The 27,922-nt window shown below is 40.2% G+C and overlaps 1 protein-coding gene across 11 annotated transcripts in view; it reads right to left on the bottom strand.

Moving 5' to 3' along the window:
* Positions 1–27,922, bottom strand: part of ptprsa (protein tyrosine phosphatase receptor type Sa) — a 230,739-nt gene that overhangs the window by 72,384 nt on the left and 130,433 nt on the right. For all 11 annotated transcript variants that reach the window (XM_026143598.2, XM_080290100.1, XM_080290099.1 and 8 more), the window contains 2 exons: positions 18,373–18,561; positions 3,914–4,024 (listed from right to left, as the gene is read on the bottom strand). In XM_026143598.2, coding sequence (XP_025999383.1) covers positions 3,914–4,024; positions 18,373–18,561 — 300 coding nt within the window. The remainder of the gene's footprint in view (positions 1–3,913; positions 4,025–18,372; positions 18,562–27,922) is intronic.

The raw sequence follows: 27,922 nt of genomic DNA, 5'->3' as shown, positions 1-27,922 counted from the left end.
TGTTGGTTTAGTCCCTGGTGACTGATACACATGAAAACCACAAAAAGAGACTGGTACTAAGAATGTGCATCATCTCTTCTAGTTGAAAGAATGGTATTCCTGATCTGACTCTCTTAACTCCATGTAACACCTCTAACATAAAGCCATTGCTCCATTAAAAAACCCAGTAGATCTATCTCAAATATTCTCGAGACTAGCGGAGCTATGAAATGCACATGTATATACGAGTTCCCAAAATTGCGTGACACGGAGTTCAGTAAAGATCTGATTATTGCACAAAGCCAATCAAATCTACAGTTAAGCAGAAAACAACGTTTGCATTGATCTCCAATTCATTTAGCACTTTCTTCTTTTTGTGCCAGGACAATAACACGAATGAAAGATACAAATACGGCGCATTTTCTTGCGCCTTTTAGAAGCTTCATCAACCTGGATATCAATATTCCATGAGGAAAAGAGAGGGAGTGTGTGTGTGCGTGTGTGTACAAAGGAAGGAGGGCTTTTGAATAATAGATTATAATTTGATGGAGTGTCATGACTGCGAGGGAACACAAACAGCAGTCATTCAACAAAACCAATCACATTCTAGCTGCCGCCATTTGAAAATAAAAGTATCTCTGAGCACCCGCTAAGCAACAGCAAATTTGATGTCAAACTCATTATATTGTTATTGATCCACACGACACTGTAAATGGCATCCCTTAATGGCTGTCTAAAATCACCATGGAAGCCAATCAGGCCCAATCAGGTCTAATTTTTCCAGTAATGGATCGCTATAAACAAGATGACAGGAACACTGGCTGTATACACACTTATTATTTCATTCGACATTTGCATTTGCACTCCGAGACCCAAGAAGCAGAGCAGCGTCATTTTTGAAAAAAAAAATCTCACCGACAAATAAACCACAAAAAGAGACTGATGTTTTAACAGAAAAAAGGGTCACCAATAGATAAGGAACTAAAGGAAAACGCACAACACAACACTATAATCACAACACAAAAATAAAGAAATAAAGGGAAAAACAAAAAAAAAGTAAGCCAAAAAGGGGTGTGTTAGGGAAAATACAACCAAAACCAAAGAAAGAGAACTGAAGAAAAAAAAGGAATGCAGAAACAATAAGAGCACTGTGGCCAAACGGCTTTTGAAGAGGCATGCAAGCGCAGTTACATTCTCCCATCATGCAACAGGTCCTGTTATTTCCACACGCTGCATTTCCACTCAGCACATGCAAGAAAGCCTTTAGATGCAGAAGCAATACCAAAGGATGCAAAACGAGAAAAGGCCCCACAATGCAAACATAAAAGTAAATTAACAAGACCCGAGCTAATCGGGTTTGCTTTCATCATTTCTTCCTTTGAAAAGAAATCAAAATTTCTTTCATAATCATTTAGCAGTTTGGATCAGCTGATTAGTATCTCTTCAAATTAGTAATCAATTGAGCTCTGAAATAGGCAAATACAGCTAAAAATTTTTCTTTCCAACATGTTGAATTTATTATTTGTTAACGTGGGTTAAAAAAAGTAAAAAAGAAAAAACACACCAACCTTCTCGAAGCTCTGAGGGATGTAAAGGGGTTGATGCAGAACACAATGACATGAGGAGAAGAGAAAAATAGGGGAAACACAGAGAGAGTAAAAAAAGCCACCTCAAGGTGTTTAGCTGCAGCTACATTTCCCTTTTCTTTCATCTTTTTTCCACTCCTTTTCCCTTTCCCCGCTATCAGTGAAACCCGTCTTGAAAGTACACTTGCCTGCCCCACCCCCGTAAATAAACTTGAACCAAAACAATCAGATTCACCCCAGTGGCCGCACTGTCGCCTGGTAAGAAAAAAAAAGGAAGTGAGGCGCCACTGGAGTCACATCAAGCTTTCCATTCTCATAATTCAGAATTTCATAAGCTTCTTATAGCCACGAGGAGAAGCTCCTGCTGCGGCCGTACTTGCTTTTATTAGAGAAGGAAACAAAATCAAGAGAAAACAAAAAAGGAGAAAAAAAAACAAATGAGAGATTGAAAAGAAGAAAAAAAAAAGACACAGTTTGGGATGAAATTAGCAGCTGCAGTTTAAGGCAGTCCCACTAAAAATGTCATTGGAAGCCAATCAGAAGCACCGTTGTTGGGCCTTCAGTCGGGTTGCAGTCTTAATTTAGGATTTTTATATATGTATATATTTCCTGCTCTTAATTGGTCCCTACCGCAGCTGCTAATCTCAAGTGCATTTTGCTTTGTGAACAAAACATAGTCAACATCAAGTATCAAGAATCGATTGACAAAAGTTAACTGAAAACAGACAAAGGTCGACACCATCAAAGCATAACAAGTGTGTTACATAGCGTGAAAGTACTTAAGTATTTATGACCCTTGTGTACTCTTTTAAAGGCATGCTGATGGAGCCAGTGTTCATGGAGACTGCATGAATTGTTGGAAATGATATCACGGAATATATATATTTATGTATATATATGTTTTGACCAAAGGAGCTGCTGAACATCCCAGTGCTGTGTCAACAAAGTGTTCCCATAATTATTCATCAGTATTTAATGATGCCTGTAGAGTACTTGACTAGAATTTTCAATGACCCTTTTAACACCTACTATGCTACGTATTAGCAAGGTGGATAGCTACTTGACATTGCCCGCATCACAGAAGAGACAGCATGCGCCTCCAGGATAAACACTGGCAAGAACAGAAACTAATCTTGATGAACCCTTTTTTTTACCTTCAGCTCTTCACAGTGGAATTTTTCCCTTTCCTATGCTGCTACTTCACAGGGTATGATAATAGCAATAATAATGAAAAAGCAGCTCCCTGACCCATTTTATAATGTCAGAGTAGTGAATTATTTATTGGGAACAAAGTTATTTGGTACACAGCAGAGGGAACAAACTGAGTAGATACGGAGGCATTTTTATTTAATATGCACAGTATAAATAAACCATGTCGGAAATGCATCTGCTTCAATTTATTAAAGCTCCCTCAACAGGGATCCATTGTCATTTAGCATTAGTGGTGGAGAGTACGCTTTTGTCTTCATTGTCTGTTTCCTATGAAACTCTATGTTCCCTGTGACTGATCGTTTTTTATATCTTCGCTTTGCTCGAACATTCCAGCCAAAATTACTACTGACTGTAAAAGCCTTTATAGATAATACACCAGAGAAGAAACATGGGAATACTATGGATTTATGCTCCAGAGCAGCATGACAAAGAAATAGAGGATGTATACTATTTATAATCTTTTTTTCTTTTTAAACAGAGCAGCCTACTCAGTTCTCCTCCTCCAAATCTAGAGAAGGCTGAGGGGTTGAGGTTTTGATTGGCGGGCGATAATACCTCGCCACTCAATCAAGACAGACTTACCGTTGTGCTCCTTTACCTGTAAAAAACTAATCAAAAAGACGTCCTTCCGGACTCTTTTTGGGTTCCAACTTTGACAGCGCGGGAAACATTTGATCGGGCACACAGTTACAGGTAAAAGGTGTCTTACAACCGATAAAGTAAAGACATACGGCTTGTTGTGCTACACATTTCCTTCCGAGTGAGTAGGGGAGGGCATTAAAAGAAAAAATGGAGCATAACATCATAACAGAGAAGAACATTAGTTGGTCAATTATAGTTTTACATCTGGAAGTTTCAGTGCATATGAAATTACATTTACGGGCAGGCAATACTATCAGTGCTAAAATATTGACACTACTTGGGTAATACTATTTTGCAAAATACATTTGGTGCAAATACAACTAGGCTAGAATGGAAGCAGTTATCATTTGTTAAGCTCAACAGTAATGCCATTTATGGCTGAGCTGCACTGTCAAGTTATTTTAGTTAGAATGGGTAGATGTTTTATTTCTTTATTATTCTTCCTGTTTTGTTTTGTTTTCTTGGCCTGATTCTTTGACCGGGTTGCTCCCTACCTCGCACATAAAGGTTAGCAGGGGACGAGTAGCGCACGCCTTCCACGTTAGACGCCACACACTCGTACTTCCCCTGGTCCGTCTCCTCGCTGTTCTCGATCTGCAAGGCACCTGGAAAACGACGACATTGAACAAAGACGAGACGGGGAGGGAAAGAGGCAGGAAAAAAAAGAAGGAAAAAGACAGAGAGACAGGAAGCAGAGAGGAAATGATTAGTCAATCTGTCTGTGACAGTGCATGAAGAAGTCAGACAATCTTCTTAATGGTGGGTATCTTGAATTTCTCAGGACCACTTTGTCAAGATCTGCTTCTCTCCGCAATGCTTATGCAGATTGGCATGACAAACTGGCTTCCACTCCAGACTCAGCCATCCACAGATTAAAAAGAAGGGGGGAAATAAATGAATAAAAATGTGGACTGAATCAGTCACACTGGATTTGTAGCTACAGTAGGCTGGTTTATGCAACTCGTGTAAGATGTGAGATCGCTTACAAAGAAAGTGCAATAAAGTAATGATGTAAAGATGCTGAAAGGTAATGGAGAAAGGGTGTTGAGATGGTCTTGTAAACCCCATGAGATTAGTAAATCACCCTTTGCATAACGCTCACCAGAGGAGAGTGTGTGTGTTAGTGTGTGTGTGCGTGTGTGCGCTGGTGCAGGGGGAGAGTTTATGAGAAAATGTCCACACATCCACAGCGTTCCAGCCCATCTGCTATCATGTGATAACTACTCTTCAAAATTGTGACAAATGCTCAAACAACCTTGCAAACGAATACATACAATAAAGCATTATTATTATTAATATTCAGGTTTTAATATTGCTGTTCAGTTATTTGAATTCCTAAGCATTTTAATCGCTTATACATTTACTCTATTTTGTGTGCCACTCTCTTTGACCCCCATTCTTTTCTCGCTTATTGTCATTATTATGCGTTCGAAAACAGACGCCTTTGAGCTACTTTCAGACATTATTTCTCACCGGCAGTGCTTCTTATATACTATGCGCAAATACAGTAAACCGAAATGCCTGGCGACACTGAAGAAAAAGGTGCAAGGGACAAAGGAGGGAGGTGAAACAACAGGCGTCAGATCATTCCTCATTAGAGCGCTGTTGACGGCACTTCCTGATGATATCATTAGGGCTTCTGGCTGGCTCAGCAGACAGATTGCAGCCGAGGCCTCTCTGACAAACACAGCACCATTGCTCGTTAACGTTTAGCCAGGAAGCATCAATATGCCAGCAGCTTCCCTGGATGCTTTGTAATATACCATAACCTACTCCATCACATCAGCAAAGTAGATTGAACACAGTGTTGAACAAGGCTACTATTCTGGAACGTTGGCCTAATAAGGTGCTTCAGCTGTGCCACAAATGAGATCATTGATCCTGCTTAATTATAAAGATAACTCACTTTCCCTCATGACTATTTTATACCTTTGGGCCAGTTTTTGCTTTTCAAAACAATAATAAAGACACGAAGCCACAGCAATCTATGGCGCTCTATTTTTTGTTTTTTCTTTTTAGCATCTCTTCATTTCAATCTAAAACTCAGATCATCCTCATCCCTCACGGGGAAACTGTTCCTGGCACACAGCTCGTGAACCAAATGAAAAAAATCTACCTGCAGAGTGCAGGTGGCACAGTCTTCGCCGTGGGTTTATGCAAGCATCTGATTTGGATTTGTTTGATGTGCACTTGGAACAGCAAATGCCAGCGCGGTGGCAGGTGGGTTGGAATGTGCTCAGAAGCTGAGTGCCTCGGCACAAGGGAGACCACAAAGTAAGGACTGTGTGAAGTTCAACTCCAGGTGGACGCTTCCAGAAAGCTCTGCCAGCGGCTTGTCACCCTCACTCACTGTGCTGAATTATAAAATCGCTGGAAGCCCCTCGTTGTTAACTGTTACCACACGGTTGAATAACAAGTGATGTTCTATGTCACGTGCTGTCGGCGGCTACTGATCATTTTCCTCTAGTAAAAAATAAATATCAATCTATCACGTGTAATTTGACAGTAAACAAAATATGACCACCGATATCTCAATGATGCACTGAGAGCCAACTATTAACAACATTTGGTGTTGTTTGCAACTTTCTGGCAAAGAGGGGAGTGCAAAGAGAGAAAAAATACACTTTGAGAGAAGATGGGGAGTTTCATTTGCTCCAAGACACCATGCTAGGTAGGATTATCTATTGTTTCCAAGCCCCTACTGGCTTCATTACACATTCGAGCTATTATTTCAATATGAAGCTCTGAAGAACACACAAAAGAGTCTTTCTAGTTGCAGAACATGGGAGAAAAAGTTCGGGAGGAGAGAAAGGCAAGCACAAGATGCTTGAAAGCAGAGAAGCAAATGAAGGAAAGGAAGCGAAAGAAAAAAAAATGTACAGGGACAATGTCAGAGAAGGGGGAATATACACTATTTATTAGCTTCTGTCTTAAAGTTGTCATAACTTGCTCTATTACAGCTGGGATAGCCTCCAGGCCTCCCATGATTCTGAGAAAATGTATTTCTTAAAAATTCTAGGAAGAAAACACTAAAAACCCCGTTTGACTCTGTGACTTTGCCTTTTGAAAATCGGGGCTAAATACAGTTTTTCGTGTTCGTTTTGCTATACATTTTCCTTGAGCTATGGCTTGCTTTTTTGTAAATGATTTAGTTCATTTAAATTATCTCACCACATAAAGAGGAAGCAAAAAATAATAATATTACTTTTTTGCAATGGCCAGTGACAAGGCAGGCAGTCTAAGACCAGATAATATTAAGGTATAAAGACAACAAATGTTTTTGATGACCTATCTGGAGCTGCAGCATGCATGTGTGCACACAAGAAACCAAGACCCACGTGTCTTTTTGTTCCTATCACTTCTCTTTTTGTGTGCTGTTTCTTTAAATGGCTGCGCTCTGTGTTTTGCATAATGCGCTCTGTCTGCTCTGCCAGCCTGTTGTGCGAGTGGCCAGTGGCACAGGAAATGAAATAAATGCTGAAAATTATCTTTCGCAAACATAACACAAAGAAAAACACGCACCGGGTCTGTTCAAACACTTGGTGTTTACTGATAAACACAACAATTTATAGTGTTGCTCACATGCTTATTAAATTTATCCTATATGGGGTCTTAATGCCACGGCTTCCTTGTCTCCAGCTATTAATCCTTATCACAAATAAAAACTGCTGTAACTACACAGATCACAGGGTTTTTTTCAGAAAAGAAAATACTCGTGTTAGTGCTAATCTGCTCCTAATCATGTCTGCATGAACAAAAACCATGGGTACTTTTACTTTATATATTATCTGCAAACAAAAACCGTACTTTACTCCAGTTACAAAATCAGTTTTTGCAGGTTTATCACTGCTGCGGTTCCAGTTACTACAGAAAAAAATGTTGTTTTTAATGTTTTGTCCTGTCCTGAATACAGATTAACCATTTGAGTGATGCCACTTTTCATAGCAATAGATAAATAAATAGATATTGTAAGTGCACAACTTTAACTCCAGCCCAGCATAATACAGAACTACTGTGTGGTTACCACTTTATTTCTTTGCTCTCTAATTTAAGGACATTTAAAAAGGACACTTGACTTTTCAAGGACACTATGTGAGCTGTACTGGGAATGGATCAGAGCTCCGGCTGTCCGCTCAACAGCTACAATAATCATTAGTAAACTGCCTCTGCTGAGTTATAATTCATGTTTTACTAGGTCAGAGCAGTAAAAGATACCCTTCTGTCTGTTACTCAGTGATTAATGCATGGCACACTATTAAGGTCAGCATTAAGGAGAAAAAAGTGGCTAAGTCTCCTAATGACATCAGTTATCCAGGTTGATCGATCTTCTAAGTCTGAGTGACCACAAAGACCCACAACCTCCAACCTCCCCTGCTGCTCACTCTGACTGTCTTGCAGCAAGTTTACTGCCTTCATTCATTTGATAAAGAAGGCTGTAATGGAGCATTCGTCCCAGCTGTGACGGCTGCCCTGGTTAAAAGTGCCACATGCTGCAGGCTGACCTGAAGAAGAGGACTGAGGTGCCAAGGTGCGATAACAAAGAAGACTGCCTAGACGAGGTTCATCAAACACATGTTTTTGATTCAGGGACAAACACTCTTGCTGAGAAACTGTTAAAAGCAGATATATTTTGCTGTCCTATTCAGTTTATGCCAATTTTGATCATTTTAGAACGATAACTTAAAAGCAGACTAGATTTGTCTAGAAGTCAAGGTTAGAGAGCTATCTTATTCACAGACAGGGACCATTCAGATGTTTCACAGACTTCATTGTCCTTTTTTGTAGCTAACAAGCACAGAACATACCAAATGGCAAGGTCTGATGGTAAAAAATATGAAGACTGGGTGGAAAAAAAAAATCACAAACTGAGATGTGGAAAAGAAGAGAAAATGAGTGGAACAAAATTCTCCTTTATGAGAGGTGAAGTGAAAAAAAAGAGCCCCCAAAAACCCCATAAAAATAAAAGAAGGGTGGGAGGAAGAGTTAAAAAGACAGACAGGCATAGAAAAACAAAAAGACAGATGAGGGGATAAAAGGAGGGCGAGGAGGAGCCAGCATGGTTGATTAATTTCAGAAAGTGCCTAAAGCTGTGGTCTGCCCACCCCAGTCGCTGCTTTGTAGCAGCTTTGCCATGTGTGCCCCCCCCCCAAAGTCCCATTTGTGTAATTCAATTAGTGTGCTCCAGCAGGATTTGATAGATTTGTTTAGGCGGTGAACAAAACGGCTGGCCAGCTCTCACTAACACCCCAAATTAGCACCTTACTGTATGAACGGACACACAAACACAATAACCTCACTAGTACATGCATTAAACTCATCTGAATGCACAGAAGAGTGCAGACTGCAATCCCAATAAAACTTTAATGCCTCAGTTTCTACTGACAGCTTTTTCAAATGTTGTATGCTTACCATATAAAAGTGCAAACACATAAAGACATGTGTTTAATAACTGAGAAAGGTATTCAGGCCACACCTGAAAAAAAAATTCTAAGGGTAGCCAGTGCTACCCCTCAAGTAGATGCACCTATGGTTTAAATGTGAAAAACCTAGGTGCTTTTCAGAAATGCTGTCCTCTGACCTGACCCTGAGTTCAAAATCTTTTGAGATTTTCAGTAGCTGTACCTATTGTTATCACATTCACAACCTTGGGTGTCCACACTATTCGCCTGGCCACCCGACGATAATTCCCCATCAACCTTTTGCGGCTGAGGTGTATAAAGCAAAAAAACCCAAACCAAAGCAAACCAAAATTTTGTTTTTCATCTTCACAAACTGCTGGTTAATTTAAGTTTTGTAACAGCTGTTTCAGAAAACAGAACTGCACAATTAACAAAGAACTGCTGAGTTATGGGACATCAATTCTGTTTGCAGCTATAAATGACAACACGCTGGAAGTTACAGACTTCAGCTGTGTACCCGCAGCTTTAATAACTGCATAAATGAAGAAGCCAGTAGCGCTACATGGCAGCCAAGTCTGGACTTGCCATTTTCTCACTGTCTCTCCCCTCTGTCTGTGTCCTGGCTGTCACTCCGCAACGCTCTGCCACCACCCCAAGGTCATTATGCTGTGATCGCACCAGCATGAGGCTCCACGTGTGATGCCACTGTTGTCAGAGCCCATCTGGTGGCTTGTAACGCTCCCATGAAATTAGTAATGAAGCAGGTAGGGAGTAGAGCTACCTATACAGCGATCGCTTACCTCAAGGCTGGCACCTGCACGGCTTCGTATGGAACTAAAATTAATTGAAATTGTAAATTATGGGAATCAACTCTATCACAGAGTGAAATAGAAACGACTCGGCAGTGAGACAACAATGCTTTCCCTAAAGATCTGTACACAGAACACCTGCATGTTCATAGGTCCATATGAACATGTCATTCTCAAACGCCTCAGTCTTCTATTATAATTTTAGTCCACCTCCAACTCCTACCCAATTTGTTTTGTAATTACATATGCGGCATACACTCCTGACAGCAGGTCAGTATTGGCAATGGGTGAAAAATCGTCTTTTTCAAGCTGCTTAAGTCATTATGCAAATGCAGAGTTCACAAGTTACATTTGTCACAATATGATTTATGAGGCCTTCTTAATTAACCGAGAAGATGCAGGGAGGGCTTGGATTGGCTGTGTTGGACTGCCGACTCTTGTGATGTGCTTTAATATGTGTGACAACATGGTACCGTTTAAAATATTTCCATGCACTGGTTGTGTGAAACGATTGAGGATGGAGGACCTCTGGACCTACTGTGGGGTTTTCCCCTTATTTATCATAACATCTAAATCCATCCATACATCCATCCATGCTCTTCCACTTATCTTCATCAGGGAACTCAGGGGAATAAATAAATATATAAATCAAAAACACGAGCTGAATTCATCCCCTTGCTTACATGGACAACCATGGGAAACTGAGATATTCACTCACCTGCTCAGCCTGTGGAACAAAAGCGTTTAACAACAACCCCGCTGAATCAACCGAGACTGAATGTTTCAGTTATAAAGTGGGATAGATAATTACAAAGGAAAGTTAAAATGTCCGGGGGAAAAAATGAGGGGAGAAGAAGAATTATTTGAACAAAGCCTTTGTGTAATTCACAGGAGTCACACCGCTTCACACCTGTGTCCTTCCATTCTTACCTTGATATCCTTCCATTCGTCTATTCATCCTCTGAAGTTATAAAAGCAGTTCTTTTGTATGTTAAAAGGATGCCCATGCTGGCATTTTCTCAGCAGCCTTCCTAAATTTGCAGTTATAGGTTTATATCCCGTAGAGTAACATGAGGGAATTAAAGCAACTTTTGTAACTTTTGCTGCCCCTGATATCTTATCTTTTTCAGGGAGGTGCATTCAAATATAAGATGAGGTTAGCGTCCTTGCGGTTTATGCACAAATGAGGAGGATATCAAAGCAGGGCTGGAGGAAAAAACTGTTTTTAACAACCATTCTGCCATGAACTTGTTGATGACCTAAAACTTTATTGTCAGAGGTAAAAAAAACTAAAGGAAAACCAACACAACTCCTAGCAGAGCTTACAGGCCTCACCATTCATCTGTTTGCTCTTTTAATCTAAAGTTTCCTGATTTTTAATATTAACAGGAAGATACAAACACAGAACACACTGACACACACACACAGGTGGAAGAATAGCACATCAGTGTTGACATTAAACATGGGAGTATCAAACATACATGACGAATGTGACACAGAACACGAACACAAATGGGGTCTTAATGACAGCGGGAAGAGAAAACGGTTGTAATTTTTTTAAAACCAGGAAAGCCCTGATTATTTCCCATATTTATTCACTTTGGCGGAATTAGAAGTGGTTATATTTGATTATGTGTCAGTTAAAGTCTTTTATTTTTCTCCTGTTTTTATCGTGATGGTTAAGCATCTTACCTCGAATCGGGGTACCCACTGGAGGAGACACAAAAATGAAGACACAACATCAGTGAAGTTCAAGGTTAATATTAGTAATAGTTAGAGGAGGTGTTTGGGTTAGATGGGTCACTCAAACTTGGCGATTAAACCATTGGGTAATCTTGTACATATAAGGGGGCTAAAAGAAAAAGAACAATCTAACTGCCGGTATCACAAAACAATGGGGAGTTTTATCGTGCTAACCTACTGCTGTCTTTTTGGCCTTCGGTCGTGGCTGTAACTTAGGGTGATGAGGCAAGCACGAGAGGTTTGGTTTCTTAGGTTGACAAGTTATGCTCCTGCGGCGTTTTTCCAGCCAGCTGAACTTGAACAAGGTGTCCGTAAAAACTGCAACTATTCAGTACTGAGCATCCACATTAGCATTGAACCTTAACATGTTAAAAGCGGAGGAAGAATCTCCACTGAGCAAGAATTTCAGGTTGTGCCTTCAGGCAACCGCAAGTTAAATCACACAGGCTGAAGTTCTTATTTATCCTACAAGTCATAAACCTGTTTAACTGTGACAGATAGGCTCTTTACCTCAAGTTTCATCCCATATCCCCAGTCATTCAATCTCCCTGCTTTTTCCAATTGTTTCATTTCACTGCGAGTTGTATGTTTCTCTATCTTTGTTTATTGTGAGGCTGTATTGTGTTACGTGGCTGACTGCAAGCCAAATGTCCCATTAGGGACAATAAAATATTGAGCTTATCCAGTCACTGGCCGGTGGGCTTTTTAAGTGTAGTTTGAAATGTTGCATTGTAAAATGCTTCCCTTACAGGCACAGCTTTGGGTGTGGGAAGGGGAGCCAGCTTAACTTAAACCCCTTCAAATTCAAATTAAACTGTCCTTCCACTCTTGACTGTTTTTTATAATTCCTTTTTGTTTTCTTGCTTTAGCGGCTCTATTAATTTTCTCTCTTTCACCCAGTTTTAGAGTTTGTTTGCTTTTGTGTGTGTATCCGCAGTATTGCTTCTCTCTTAGTCTGCATTTTTAAAATCAAAGGATGACTCATGGCAACAATGTGCCCTTGGTTATTCCTACTTGGCATAGACTGCCTGCACCCACAGGGCTAAGGATCAAGGGTTCTCACTATCCACTGAGCCTAACATTTGAGGTTTGGCCCATGTATAGGCATGCAGTCATGCATACTGCCCAGAGAAAATACAGAGGATCTGTTTAAGTAAGTTTTGATGATATTTTCCCGAGTGTGACATTTTTCCTCGGCAGTGTTACGGACACTTGTTCTGCTTTTGGACTGTTATATGTTGACATCATGAGGGTCTGTTTAACTACACCTTGTTTTTCCCACCACTGTTACTGACAGGTCTAATGAGTAGTGGAAGAAGCTTGATTACAAAGTGATGGTTGTGGGGCTGCACAATGACTAAGGCATATAAAACAGAATCAGGCATATTTATAGCTTTATTAAGCTGACAGTGAAACTGCAGTGAAACTGGAACTGTTTCTGTTGATTTTGAAATGCACACATAGTTTTATAAATCTGTTGGATTTTTTAAAAATATAATCTCAGCCCTGCATTTTCCATACTTTTTACAGTGCAACGAGGGGTGTGAAAATGTTCAGCACCTTCCGGTCAGATTATTACATTTTTGTGCCATCTTTCGTGATACCAGCAATTAGGATTCAGTCACTGAGTTTGAAGTTCTGCCTGGTTTACAATGCTCCTTTTTGCTCTATTGGACTATGTTATATATTTCTACATCAAAAAGTTTAGATTTATGTTTTTAACATAAGCATTTGTTGACATTTACTGTACTGGAGTTTAATTTATTGCTACATTTATTCACATTGTGATTAAAGTGGAAAATCAGGGTATCTCTTATGTTCTAGATTTGCCTAGTCTGTAAAGACTCAACGTTTTGTAGCCACAAACAGTGTTACTGTGCCACGGTAATCACTTAAGAGTCATTGAAAAACCAGGCAAAACCAAAGTGACAATTTATTCATTTCTGCAATAACTCTGGAGACCATATAAATATAGGTGATCACAAGACAAAGGACAATGGGGCTGGGAAGGTTACGTTGTTATAAAGTTAGAGTTTGATTAGAGGCTGCAGGAAGCTGGTTTATCTTGCTTTAGCTCAGATGGATTTTAGTCGGGAGTTAAGAGGTTACTAGTTGAAGGTTAGAGGTTAAGGTCAAAGTTAGGTTAAGGTTAGAGTAAGGTTAAGGTTAATAAAGCAGGTTTAAAAAGGGGAGGATCTTATGAAGGCCAGTGTGACAAAAAACTGAGAAGGAGATGAAAACAATAAGTTAAATGAGGAGGATGGTGGATAAAGGAGAAACAAATACACACAGAGTGAAAACAAATGCGATTCTTTGGTTTGTAGTGGTTTGCAATTTCTAATTTGTGAATATAAAAAGGCATGAGAATGAAAATCTAAAACTTTGTTGAGGAAGGCCAGGCAGGCTGGGTCCACAAGGCCAGCCAATATTCAATTACAACGGCAAATCCACCTGTATTACGGGCATGCAACCTAATGGCCATAAGCTTCCCATCTAAGCTTTGGTCAGCCAGGGGTTGATCAGATTAGGGTGACAATGACCTAAATATATCTCAACATGCCGCTGTCTTCCTCATATTATCAAATGTGGCATTATTTTTTTCCACAGAACACCCCAGCTGTTTTGTTAAACAATCCTCTGAATATCTTTTTCAAAAATTATTAAAGTCTGTAACCAGATGGCCAGATTGTCTCTGGCCAGAGATGTTACACATCTGTGTGGGGGGGCAAATAGGGTTGCGTGATTGGCAGAGTGTCAGAGTCTGGCCACCCTCAAGAGGGCGTCTGGCTGACCTTCTCGTCACCACAGACACTAGCCTCGGATCCTGGTGGTGTCACAGCAGGCCGGAGGGAAAACCTAGCTGTTGTTACGACCCCTGCAGAGGTTCGAGCCACTCTCTTCACAGCAGCTTTGATGACACTGGATTTGAGTGTTTACCTGTTACATGCAACTCTAACTAAGCTCAATATATGCTTAAAAGTGCCATCTAATGTCACGGTCCTGATTTTGAGCCTTTATTATAGGAAGGACATAAATCTTTAGAACACTTTTGCCCATCCTCTTACTGTCATTGTGCCCCGCAGTTAATCTGTTCTGGCTGACAAGGCTAGGGAGGGCCTGAGGTCTGGAGACATAGGAAGATAAGAAGAAATGTCAAGCTCCCTACACACCTCTGTAGGAGGTCCTCTGGAAACCCTGATGCAAATATCGCTTCTGACAGCAAAGCAGGGACTGGAACATAAGGAACCAGTCTGTCAGCTAATCAGCTATGTTGGAAACAACGGTAATACATCCAAGTGGTGATGCTATTTCCGTCTTTCCGTATCTTTTCCTTTTTTTGGGAGCGCAAACACTTTAAATCAACATTCACATTTCATGATTTAAAGATGAAGGCCAAATAGAAGGAAATATAGATTCTTTGCAGAAGCTGGAAGCTGGGAAAGTTTTTGAAATGATGGACTTTGGCTCACTTTCCATGGTCTCCTTTCTCCTGCTTCTCTCCCCTTCCTTTTCCCCTTTAACCACCGTTTATGGCAGAGGGCCCACCAGAGTTACCCCCCCCCCCCCCCCCCCCCCAAGGCTTGAGAGTGTGCCTGATGCAAACAGAGAGGCCCCAGAAACTGTCAACAGTGATCAGCACATCAGAAGAAGTTGGAGGGGAGGCTGAGGCTGTCACATGTTTTCTGTTTTGGGGATTTCTTAAGTGCATTTATAAATGCAAAAAAGAAAAAGTTATTAGGGACCAAAGATGGCTACTAGAAGAGCTAAGGGGATGAGAAGATGGCAGCCTAGGGGGCTCAAGCCATAAATCACCATAAATCCTGTCTGACTGCTGAGCTTTCCAGCAGAAGAGCTATAGAATAAAAGCAAGCCCCCAAAGCTAACATAACCTTATAAGAGCTATGGTACTGAAAAAAGGGAAAGTAATTTCCTTGTCTCCCCTCCTTTTTGCACGTATAGTTTGAAATTTCTGTAAAACACATCCAGCTTGAAGTGACTGGGTATATCTTTTGCAAATATTTCGTAAGTCAGGAGGCTATCAGTTGGCCTCTAGTCTGGGCAATAAAGTCTGAGCAAGACATTTGTTAAGTAGTGAAGCAGAGGGCCAATCTGGCAAGAGAAGAAGAATGCTCTCCTGACAAAATATTTGGCCAAGACCAGAGGGTTTACGCAGCACCAGTTAGGGTTGGAATACGCATTCCAGAAGTTCTGCACTGATGTTTAAGAATTCAAGCCCCTGACAGTACTCGCTGCACCTTCAAGGAATGCTTTTGAAGCAATGCTTTATTGTAAGCACAGAGGTTCAAGTAAAGCAGGTTAGATAAATCAGTAAGCAATGTGCATTGCTGGAGAAACGTGCCTGCTATATATCCCTTTAAGAAGCCCAGAAATGCTTCAGGCTGCAAAGAAATGACTGCGTTGGATTCCAGTTATTTACTTAGGGCCTCTTGTCTTGCTGTAAATGGGATAAATCTTAAAGGTAACTTCATATACCGTTACTTCTGAGGTAATCTTGGAATCCCATGGATACATGTACTAAAATAATGTGGACAGGGTCCAAATTGGACTGTTTATACGACCTACCATGCATGTTACCTTTATCATGAAGTATGACGCTACCTCAAAAGACTTGCTGCTTAAGAAAATATGCTGCTAGGTGAATCATGATGCTTCCTCAACACATTCTGTGTCTTTCTACTATAAATCCAGTTGTAGTATTGAGGTGAAAGAATATATAGTTGAAACCAAGAGGAGTAGGGTAAAGAAAAATGAAGGCTATACAGAAAGAAAAAATAGGGAACGTGGAATTGGAGGGAAAGGGTGGAGGAGGAGCAGCGAAATCATGCATTCTGGACAGTAGTATAAATATGCCATGTGCTTCAAGGACAGTGGGCTGGTTTGCTGAGCTTTGCAAGACACTTACCAAAGGTTTCTGAAAATAGCAAAGAAAGAACAGATAAATAGGAAAAGAAAAAAACATAGTTTATTTAAGATAAGGTTCAATGTGACTTTCCAAGGGCTAAAGTTTGGTTTGGTGTTTTGTCCCACCACAGCATTGTTAGCAGTTTTTATTACAGTGAGATGTAATCACAGTGCATTTTATTTATAATTTATGAACACATTTAGAGGATTTCTTTTTTATTATGAAAAAGTTATGTTATTTTATTTTTAGTTGTAAAATATCACAATTAGTGCAATTTTCCATTTTTTAATTGGCTTGTGATTTTGTTTCTCGTTGGGGCTTTTTAATTGTGTTAAAGGTCAAAATGACATAAAACGTGTTGAAGACTCTGCGATGTGGACAGACGCACATCTGAGTTTCAGACACAAATATGGACAAAACATTCAGAAAAACAATGACGAGTAAACAGCTCTGTTTCAGTTAAACAGGACAAACAAAGACAATTGAAAAATCATGAAACAAATAAAGACAGATGGTACAGAGATTAGACAATAGACGCCAAGCTGAATTTCTCTGTGGATTATCCAGAGAGGCACAAAACTCAAAAAGCCATGTTAACAAGGTTACTAGGTAATTGAATTTTTTTTTTGAGAGAAGCTGGCCCTCGACATGAGTATAATACAGTATGACTAAAGAAAATACTGGTGGAGAGAAAAAAAAACCCTACCCTTGCCGGATACTCGTGAGAAACAAACAACAATAATTCAAAATGTGATCGTAACTGTGCAATTAAATCTTTCAGTGCACATTTCTATTTGTTACTGCTTAATTTGAATATCTGGAATGTAAAAAAAAAAATAGCAACTCATGGCATGAAATTTAACTTACATATTTAAAAAGAATTTCATGACATAAATACATCATCATAAAAATTTGGCTTTTATGCAGCAGGAGGGGCAGTGCTTGTACCAATACTTGGTACTAAATATAGCCCATGTTTCACATGATTTATATCCTTGTCAACAGTTGCACAGGAGTCTAGTGAGTGACCAATAAGAAAAAATAAAAAACCCTGCAAGAATGTAATGAAATTACAAGACAAGGCATGGACTCAATTTGAAATTTAAAAAATTCTAAAATTCAATCTGCTTCAAAATTGAAGACACTAATAATTTAAAGAGGAACCAATAAAAAATACAGAACTGTGAACTTGCTCTGTAAGGTACAGCATGAATAGCTAGTTGACCAATTGATTACTTTGTGTACATAGCTCTCGAGGACCACAACTAGGACAGGAAGTGAATGACAACACACTCTTTATTTAGTGTCGTCTACCCAGATATACATTCGCAACAACAACACAAACAAGTCATTGGATTTTTCGAATGGTGACAAATCATCGACCTAAAATATCTACCCCTTGTTGCCCTGAGCCACCTGCGGGCCTGCACTTAATTAGCTATATAATTAGACTTTGCTTTACTGGGCCTCTCAGTGGGGTTTAATCAATGGGAACAAGACAACATATCCACCACTGAGTGTGTAGAAGATGGACCTTGCTCTTATTGTGTCCTGACACAGTTGTTGTGAATCCTTTGACCTCATTCTACATTGTTACACTCTAAAACATCATCTCCCTCACCAGCTACTGGATGATGACCAACAGTTATATTAACATGTACAAGAGCTTGTGTGCTTTACTTTAAAACTTTGTGCCTCTTCTCCATTTATTAGACCAACATCCAACACATTTAAAAAACCTTTTTGGGTGATTTTCATTTGTTTAGCATAACATTTAGCACAACGTAATGATTATACATTTAGAGCTGAATGAATTCTCGAGTCACAGATTAAAGTAAAGGCTGTTGAAATAATTAGCATTCCCAAACTAGAGAAATGAACATGTGTTCTCAGTGGCACTTTGAGAAAATAATTGACTTCAGAAAAGGAAATACTGGGCATTACACATACATTAGCTTACACAAAACAGCAAAAACATCAATGTTACGTGCCGTCGAAAATGTTCTGGGAAATTAAACGAGGGCTCACATTAGTAAGAAGGAACCAGAGCAGCAATACAATGCTTTAGCTTTCCTTACCTGAGCGTAACTGTTTGATTCGCCCATTACTTGCAGTGGGGTCAATCGGCAGGAAGTCTTTGTACCAAGTGATTTCCGGGTCAGGGTTGCCACTGGCGGCGCAGAGCATGGTGGCTGTTCGAGTGCGCTCCACTACTTTGAGCTGAGGCCCCATGTCAATGTTAGGGAAGCCTGGTGGAAGAAGGTCCTCTGTAAAAAAAGAGCAGGAGAGTGCACGTGAGTCCTCTGAGGTTATTTCATTCGCTTATTAATAGATTTCATTTTTACGTTTAGATTTCAAGTTTAAGTAAAGATTTGGCTCACTCTTTGGCTAGGTTAAGGCCACAAGATTTAAGAATATTTTGTGTTTATCTTTAGAACTCTCTGAATGTGCTACCCACTAGGTTGCCATGGTTACAAGTCCTCCTTTTACTATAGACTTTCTATAGTTTTTTTTTAACCATTGTGGACCAATTTCATATTATTTAAGCAGAAAATCTTAGACATTTGTTCATCTGAGCCACACTATCAACCCAAATGCCCACACTTGACACCAACAGACGCTTTTCATGGCTGACATTTTGACATGTCACAGTAGGGAACTACTGTGACGCAGTTCCACGAAGAATGCCAGTAAGCAAATACAGCGAACCAGCATCTGCAAAAGTAGAGCCTCTCCCCTCAGCCATCATTAATGCACCAGTGCTTTCCCTACTGTGACAAGTCAAAATGGCCACTGTGGAATTAAAAAAGTCTGCAGAGAGATGTAACTGATCAGATTTGACAGATCTGCATTAAATGTGCATGAGTTCGGCAGTTACAGTTGAACATATTTGCCGTTATTATCACGATAATTTAAGTGCCATCACACTAATCAGTGACTGTTATTCAGACACACGAACGCTGTGGTATCCTTACAGCTAATAATCACGCACCATTGAGTAATTATTTCACTTTAAACACATGACAGTCTAGTGTTCTTCATTGTCATCGTCGTTCTGATGCAGGCTCCATGCTCTCTTAGGGCAATTAGTCTCATGGGTCAAATCCCCTGACCTCTACCCGGACTCGAGCAGGGTAGTGAGTAATTCTCTTTTGATGAGAGCTGAGGGGGAAGTACCCTAAGCTGTAATATGATTCAGAAGAGTAAAGCCACATCCCAAATTGGAGAAGATTGACTGACTTAGCTCGCTTTTCATTCGGCAAGCCGATGACCTCATGTTCACTTTGCAGACACTGTGGTGGTCTCACGGATATTTTGCGAGCACTAAATCAAGGGAAATTAGGGGAGCAGCTTGAGTCACAGACTCTGACTTTCTGCCTTTAAAGGACAGTCATAAAAAGCTATTATTTATTTTCCATTTGCAAGTGATATCATGGTGGGACTCCCTTAAAAACCTTAACAGGACCGAGGCATATTTCATTTTCACAACCACTACTGTCACATTTTTAAGTCATCACAGTTAAGCATTTCAAATCAAAAGGCAGCAGGAATTTCAAGATAATGAATATTATTGATTCACGTAGCTTTCATAATGAATTGTTTTAGCTTTAATTGGTAAAATTGCCACATAAAAGAAACCGAAATACATACGCTTATTTTATGGATTTATATGACACACTATGTAGGGAGATATGGAGAGTAGAGTAGTGGTTTTATGTGCATTCACATTTAGAAATGAAATATTGAATCTTCAGACAATCTGAAAAAACAAAAAGAAGAACTAGAGGGTCCCAAATCAAAGCCGGTTAAACTAAGGCTGACGTCGGTCAAGCAAAATAAATATTTCAGTGATCGGTTTAAAAAAATGCGGGCATTTACATCCTTTCATGCTTTCACAGTCTCTCCATCAGTTATTGATGATCACCCCATATAATCTCTAGAGCTCAAAAAGCAAGCCACATCACTTAGCAAAGACATAGGAACGTGTTCTCACATGCAGCATCTTCTGTGTGTCAATGATCCATGTATACCATAAAATGTGCTGCACTTCAGCATTTCTCCAGCTTGTTCTGCCTCTTGGACAATGATATCTGTAAAGAGCAGGTCTACCTTGCTCTCTGCGTGTTACATCTGATGCCTTTGACGTTGCCAGATCTTTACGGCACATTGCGTTAACTACGTCTTTACAGTGTGAAAAGTGTCGAATGAAACCTAGACAGACAGCATTTATGAAACTGAAAACATGCACTATTAGACAAGAGTGAATGTGCACAGAGAAGCGAGGGAGGACAGAAAACAGCAGTAAACAAGAAGCAGGGATAGCGGATTCTCTGAGAGATCGTGCTATCGTTCTAGCTGCTCTGACCTGATACAGCATCGGCAGCCTTTCCTGGAGAAAAAAAAGGCTTGTATTTTGGTTGCTCGCTTCCCCTGGAATAGAGTCTGATAACATCTTTTCCCCTGAAGCTTACAGACTCTGTCGATAAAGGCGGCCATGCAAAAATAAATAGATCACTCATCGAGGGAGTGTTACTTTAGGGTTAGCCAGCCTGACTGTGAAGGGTAGAAGGAAACCAATGACACGGGATGATAGTATCCTAGAATTCCCAAAGGGCTAGTCCTCCATAATGGCACAGCAATTACTCTTCTATGACGTATGCCGTCTGAAATGACAGATCTTCTCAAGCCAAATGGAATCAACACACATGCATTATTCAACGATAATGTTGCTGTTTTCTTTTTCCTTCTTTTTCTTTTCTTGTTTTGCTGAAAGCAACCTTTGTCAGTTAGGCCAGCAATCACCTTACAGCCTCGCAGAGTGCTACGAGACACACTTTGCTGTTACACCCCGCATTTTGGCAAGAATTTTCAAATATAAATTCAGTCTTTTACTACACAAGCACAACTTCAGAACACTTTATATTAACTCAATCATTTCCTGGAGACGTACTTTAACCATCGCTCCAACTGCAAAGCATCTTCTTTACGACAGCACAATGCTTGCCTGAAAGAACTACAGTGCAAACATTCCATGCTGCTTGTGTTCATTAGTTTAATCCATAGTTATAAAAGGACAGTGTATATGGTTTGTGCAGCTTGGCTCTCATAATGAGCTGGGCAGGGATAGGTAGCCTGTCTGTGGTTTGCTTTTTTTTTTTGAATGCCATCATTATCCATAATTGTCTTTAATTTTGCTTCACCACTTAATATCATTATGCAAGTGACAGGTGCAAAGCCTTTAATCAGCCTCTGGTTAGCTTAGCCACCGCCCGGCTGTTAATCTGCAGACTCACGCCTGCTGTTGCGTTCTGCTTTCCACCATGCTAACTGCAGCCTTCCAAAAGGTCTGTCCTTTAGACTCACATAAGTCCCCCGACTAATCTCATTTCCACTGACTGCTCACTGCTACCAAACCATCTCTTAAACTAAATATATAAATAAATACCGAACCAGGTAACTGCACTAGACGCAGAAATGTGATTTGATGGCCATTTGGTTTGGCTTTCACTATTTTTAGGGCAAAGGGAACATATAATAGACTGATAAATGAGCAGTCTTGCTGAAAAGGTAATGTATAACCTTAGAACTCACTCTGCCATTTTGTAGGCAGTGCAAAGTACAGCTGTGTTATCCATGCAGTGTAATACACATTTATACTTTTCAGGACCTTAACCAAACCTAAACCAAACAGGCACCTGGCAGCTCAAAAGCTGGCTGGTGGTCAGCATATTGATATGCATATGGATGCTGACATATTACATTACATATGACTTTTTAACTGATGTCAACATCGGTGGTTTGAAAGCTCCCTTTTTTTCTCCGAGCCATCGGTTATCTTCCACCGATGGCTCGCTACAGCAAGAGAGAGAGAGAGAGAAAGAGAGAGGTAAATCTTGACTGGCTGGGACTGCAGCAAATGCCATGGGGTGTTCCACCATACCCCGCACCTATTACTCATATTATTATTTTCACTTACTGCAATGATTTAATTTCATCAGCAGCATAATGAGGTTAACTGATTACCCACCGCCACAGCATAGAGACACAGGCTTTAAGCAGCCCCGTGCATTGATACCACAGAGGGAGCAAGGCAGAGTGAGAGGAAAGGAAGGGAGGAGCGAGAGAATGGGAGAGAAAGGGACATGTGTGTGTCGAAGAAGTCGCAAAGAAATGGGATAATAAAGACAGCGGAAGTGGATGAAAGTGGATGTGGATGGAAAAACATTGGCGCACTCTTTGAAAGCCACACACTGGAGTCTGAAAAATTAGATCTTTAACTAATAGGCAGACCCAGCTGCTCAGACTCTCAACAATGCAGTTTCATTTGCTCTGCACCTGTTTTGCAGCCACAACTGTTCACATTAACAAGGGGCCTGTGCTGAGAGGGTGTTTATAAAATACAGATGCGGTACAAATGGAGTAAAGTCCATTTGGTCAACAGAGCAATTTGTTTATTGGGTTTTGAACAACACGCAGAGTAAAGGATGTGAAAAACAGCTGTTGAATTCTGTCATCTGGAATTGACAGTTGGTAAATTTTGATAATAGAACATTTCCAAAGACACAGCTTCTGACCAAAGCAAATTAAACTTTGAAAGAAACCTGAACTCTCATCTCTTCAATACATCTCTCTGTGACATGCCATCAGTTCTATGACCAGTAAGATTCTTGTTGAACTGTTTGAGTAATATACAAAAGGAGAACAGTGGCACAGAAAGATCAAGGGACAGAAGAAGAATAGCAACACGGGGGAAATCTAATCACAGTGTCTCTGGCCCCAGCACTGATAGCCCTCTCCGGATAGCCATCTCAGCTGAATAATGGTTATTATACAGCCAGCACTCAACCTCTACACCCCCCTCCTCCTACAGACACTCAGTTCCCAGAAAGATGTCTGAAGTCTTGTTGATATTCTCCACAGCTAGCACATCGAGCTACAGAGGGCAACATTTGCAGCCAAATCTCCCAAAATATAACCCAACGACTCAAAGACGGGCGATAAAAGATTGCAGAACAAGAAAAAATTCAGAAATGCAAAATACTAAAATAAGAAAGATGTTTACAGCATTGCTTACTGCACTGCAAAGTTGGTTTGTGTGGTCAAATTTCTGGCCGTGAATATCCAGAGCACAATCAGGCTTTTTAATCAGGCCTAAAATATGACAGAAAACACTCAGTTGACAAAAAGAGTTTGAATTACTCCTCGTAGGTTTTCAGGAGTTAAAGGGTTAAAAAGAACAAATTGGTTTTAGACAGTTTTCATTGACGCTGCTAAAAAGCAAACTGTTGACTCATTTGTCCGTGTGCTGTGTATGGAGAGAGGAAATACTGTAACCTAAGAATGTCACAGAGTGTCACTGAATCCTACAGCGGCTCTATATCCCATTAAATTGGCAGTGTGAGTTGTGCCGATTGCTTCTAAATTGTAAGTGGACAAAGGTTGGTGGCGGCTTGCGTGCATCTCCCAAACACATCCTAGACTAAACTATAAAACTATCATTACCACTGAGCTAAACACCAGGTTGACATCATTTTTGCCAAAGAAAGACAAGAAGTGGAACAATATGCAGCAGCTACCACAGGTAGCAGCTATGGTTGACTCACAAAAAAAAGCCAAAATAAGAAAGGGAGAGGAAATTTACAATGTCAAGTAAAGGAAAGTGTATCACTGAAAAGGAAACAATTTCTACCATCAGGCTGAACAGTTTAACACTGTTAGCACTGGGGCCTCATTTCCTGCACATTACAGGCAAAGTAGAGACGTTTTTGTCCATTTAACATTGTGGGTTGTTTTTTGATGTCTTTAAATAACACCAAACCAAGTTTCTCTCATGGTAAATGCAGTTTTAATGCAGAATACTTTTACTGCATTTACAACTACTTACAATAAGTGCTAAAGTTAAAGATTTCAGCTTAAATTGTTGCACTGAATTCAGCAGAAGTTCAAAATTAAGAAGACAACCTCCGCCCCAAATTTTTCTTTTGTACATTTTTTGTTAAATCAAAGCTGATATCACACATTTTCACTAATTTAACATAGATGAAATATATATATGCATTTATTATTGTTGCAGAGACATAAAGAATGCCATCTAAGCAGGGTGTCGGCTGATTTTTGTATTTTAACAATGTAAGCTAACGCGTCATCTTTTCCTCACCAGCAATTTTAAAAACCTGGAAACCAGAGTCCAGCCTATAAAAAGATGTCATACAGGTGATGTGCTGAACCACCGTGATAGACGCTCCAATGATCCCTTTCCTACACAGCAGAGAGGTGGAGTGAAAATGTAAAAAAAAAAAAAACATGAAAAAGGCAAAATTGTGTTTACCTTCCTCAGCAAGTGGAAGTTTATCAAACAACCCACAAAACACCCCCCACCCCCGCAACCCCACCTCCTCCTTTCTGTCCTGTCAGGCTCCTGAAGAGTCTGGGTAAGACAGGCGAACTCCAGGGGAGACAGGAGATGGGACCCGGGCCATTAAAGGAAGTGCCTCTCCGTAGAGAGACGTCAACCAGTCAGGTTTAGTTTAGTTTGTGTGCATATATGGGAAGGAAGGACCGTGTGTGGAGGTGTAGTGGGCACGCTGAACCTTGACGTCAGTTTACTACATCAGGTCGGCAGTGCTGCTTTGTAAGACTTGCACATTCCAGACTAGCCTTGTTTAACTGTTAAAAGTAGTTTTCAGTTCTAAGGAATGTTGTGATGCTATCTCGTAGTTTTATTCATTAGAAACACAGGCAAAGATGCCTGGTTACACACATTAAAGGAAATTTTCTCAACTCATTTTTTTCACTTTTTTTTTTTTTTTAACTGACCACTTGAGGAACACTGTATAATACACTTGATAAGTTTAGTAATCATGTTTTAGTCATAATCAGTATTTGTAAACTATTTAAAGAGCGTCTGTGATGACTGAGAATGCTCATTTTCCCTTGTAAGGTCAGATAACCTTGCCATCATTCTTCAGTAGTACCTACTCTGTGGCCTTAAAATATGTATTGTCATTGGTGAACCTAGTCATTGTGGATTTGGTTGGATACGTGGAAAGGCTGCTCCTTTAGACAGATATTTGTAGGTTCAGGGCTGGTGTGTGTGAGGGGAATCAAGACATGGTGCTCCTAACATGTGAAACAAAGGTTCTTGAAAATTTTGTAGGCTGTCACCTTGATAACTGAGCTTTGTAAAGTAAAACTCAAAATGTTTGCTACCTGGGAATGAGAGTTGTGTATTACACAAACTGTTATGGCACTGATGTATGTCTTCATACGGCAGTGATTTTCCAGAGAGGTGAATTTATATTCTTTATCACAAGTCAGGATTAATTAATTAATTCAATCATTCCATGACGATGATGATGATGATTTTTGAAAATGGTGCATGGAAATGGTGAATCATGTTTCCCATTTCCAACAAACCATAATAACCATAATGGACAGCCGGTAAATTTTCAACATACATGACTCAACCATAACACTGTGATGGCATCAGCCACACAGGGGTAAATTAGTCCATTTTTTACTTTATTAGTTTGCTTTGCAGTTTTTTTCATTAATCATTTGGTTAAACCTAACACTGGTATTATGAGGCGTGCACATAGTAACATTGTGTGGTTTTTCTAAAATGTTTTGTTATATTAATTATGTTTCTCTTTCTTTGAGTTACCTGGGTTTGGGCGGTGGCTGTTTCCTGTCTGGGCAAAAGGCGTGGCTGAGGACTGAGCAGGACCAACCATGGGCTTACCGGGAGCAGGGGTGTTTTAGGTTTAGTTAGGTTATTCTGTGCTTAGTTAATATTAGTGTGTGTTTTCGTTTCCCCCCCTATTGTGTGTAAATGGTTTGGCCAAATCATTATAAAAGCTACCCTCATGTGTCTTTGTAATTAGGCAAGGCAAGGCAAATTTATTTGTATAGCACAATTCAACAACAAGGTGATTTAGGTCAGTTTGTAAGTTAAGTTGTGTCTCACTTTGTTTTGTTTAAGTTTCTGTAAATTCCTTTTTGTAGAGTTATATTTAGTTGACCTCTTTTATGGGCCTGCTAAGTATGTTTTTGAATTTTGTTAATTTTGGACTTTTTGAGGGTTAAAATAAAGAAAACCCTTTTTGAAGATACTTTTTTGCCTGTGTCCTCTTTGCTTTGGTTGCTTGGTCCCTCACAAACATTCAGCACATGAGTATGGGAGTGAGGTTTATTGTCTTAGTGGCCCATTAGCTTAGTGCAATCAAGTCATAAATCACTGGTTTGGGGACACCTTTGGTGAGCAGAAGAACAATTACGAACATGTAGTGGTTTGAAATGAGCAGAGGACCAGTAAGATGAGTGCTTAGTAATCACTTAATGTCACTTTGGGATGTGAAAAAAAGGATGTGCCGCTTACTGTGAGAGCAGCTGGAATGTTGGGTAAATACGTCACTTAGAAGATGACAATGTCAGGAGGTCATGGGTAGAATGCAGATAATCTGGCTGTCAAGAAAGAGCTCTGAGGCCCTCAGCATCAATTTCATTCAGTATCATTTCCCTCTGTAAAGCAGCCTTCTGTAGAATGCATGAGTGGCGAGTAAAATATACCTGCTACTGAGGAAAAACAAATATGCTATGCCTTAAAATGTGACAACTCGGTGACCAATCCATCTACACCGTTATGTGATGCTTAAATGAAAGTAAATGTGGAAGGATGTGACAGAAAATGTGAGTGTATCCATTAAAGGGCAGAAGTGAAAGCGACACATGTTGGATGTGCTGTTAACCTTCAACGGCCAAACAGTTGCCATTAAATCCAATAGGATCTGGGCTGCTTCCAGAACAAAAGCTTTTTAATCATTAAGTCCTGCACAGCCTCTTTCACAGACTTTGGTTGCCTTCGTGCTCCTGTTCTATACTTTTCCAATAAGTGCACCTTTCCCTTAATTGCAAACCGAAATGCTCTAACAATTTTCATAAAGTCCCAGGTTTTTCAAGTTAAAATATTTGCTACGATTGTGCATTGGTATGTCTCTTGCTTGTGATGCATTACTTATTTTGAACCATGAAAGTCTTCTCTTTGCTTTACTCAGTCTTAGATGAGGCCTATCCTCCTGCCGTGGTAAATATACTACTAGCCACACTGCGAGGCTTCCCATCCAACTTTTGCCACAGGAAGTCTAAGCACGACACTGGTGAGGCATGCAAAACTTCAGGTCTTATCAACTCTGCCAGTCCTGCAGGGCCCGCAGCACGACCTCTGTGTTGTACGACCGCAGTCACCTGGGTTGGTGGCTGATGTATATGGATTAAGCTGGTGGTTCGGGTCATATCCTGTTGCTTGTCTTTATGCATGAACTGGGACACTCCAAAAGTCCTCTCCTCATTCTGTTTCCACAGGAATGACCTTGTCCTCCCCTCTTATTCCCTGTTTAGCTATGGAGGAATCTTAGTAGAGTTTGGGTCATTAGACGCTTTTGGAACGAAAAGTGCCAGAGACTACCTGAGGTTAAGTGTCCACTTGGGGGGGGTCCACCGTGAAAATTCCAAGTGGACTCCTGCAAGCCTTTTTTGTTCCCACAGTAACAGCTTGTACACTCATTTTTTATACAATGCTTCAGTATGTGGTTGATATCTGGCTGCAAGATAAGACGAAACGGTAGAGAA

Source organism: Astatotilapia calliptera, chromosome 15 (genome assembly GCF_964374335.1).
Source record: "Astatotilapia calliptera chromosome 15, fAstCal68.1, whole genome shotgun sequence".
Classification (NCBI taxonomy): domain Eukaryota; kingdom Metazoa; phylum Chordata; class Actinopteri; order Cichliformes; family Cichlidae; genus Astatotilapia; species Astatotilapia calliptera.
The sequence above is the reverse complement of the archived record's forward strand: the minus strand, read 5'-3'. Positions and strand labels throughout refer to the sequence as shown.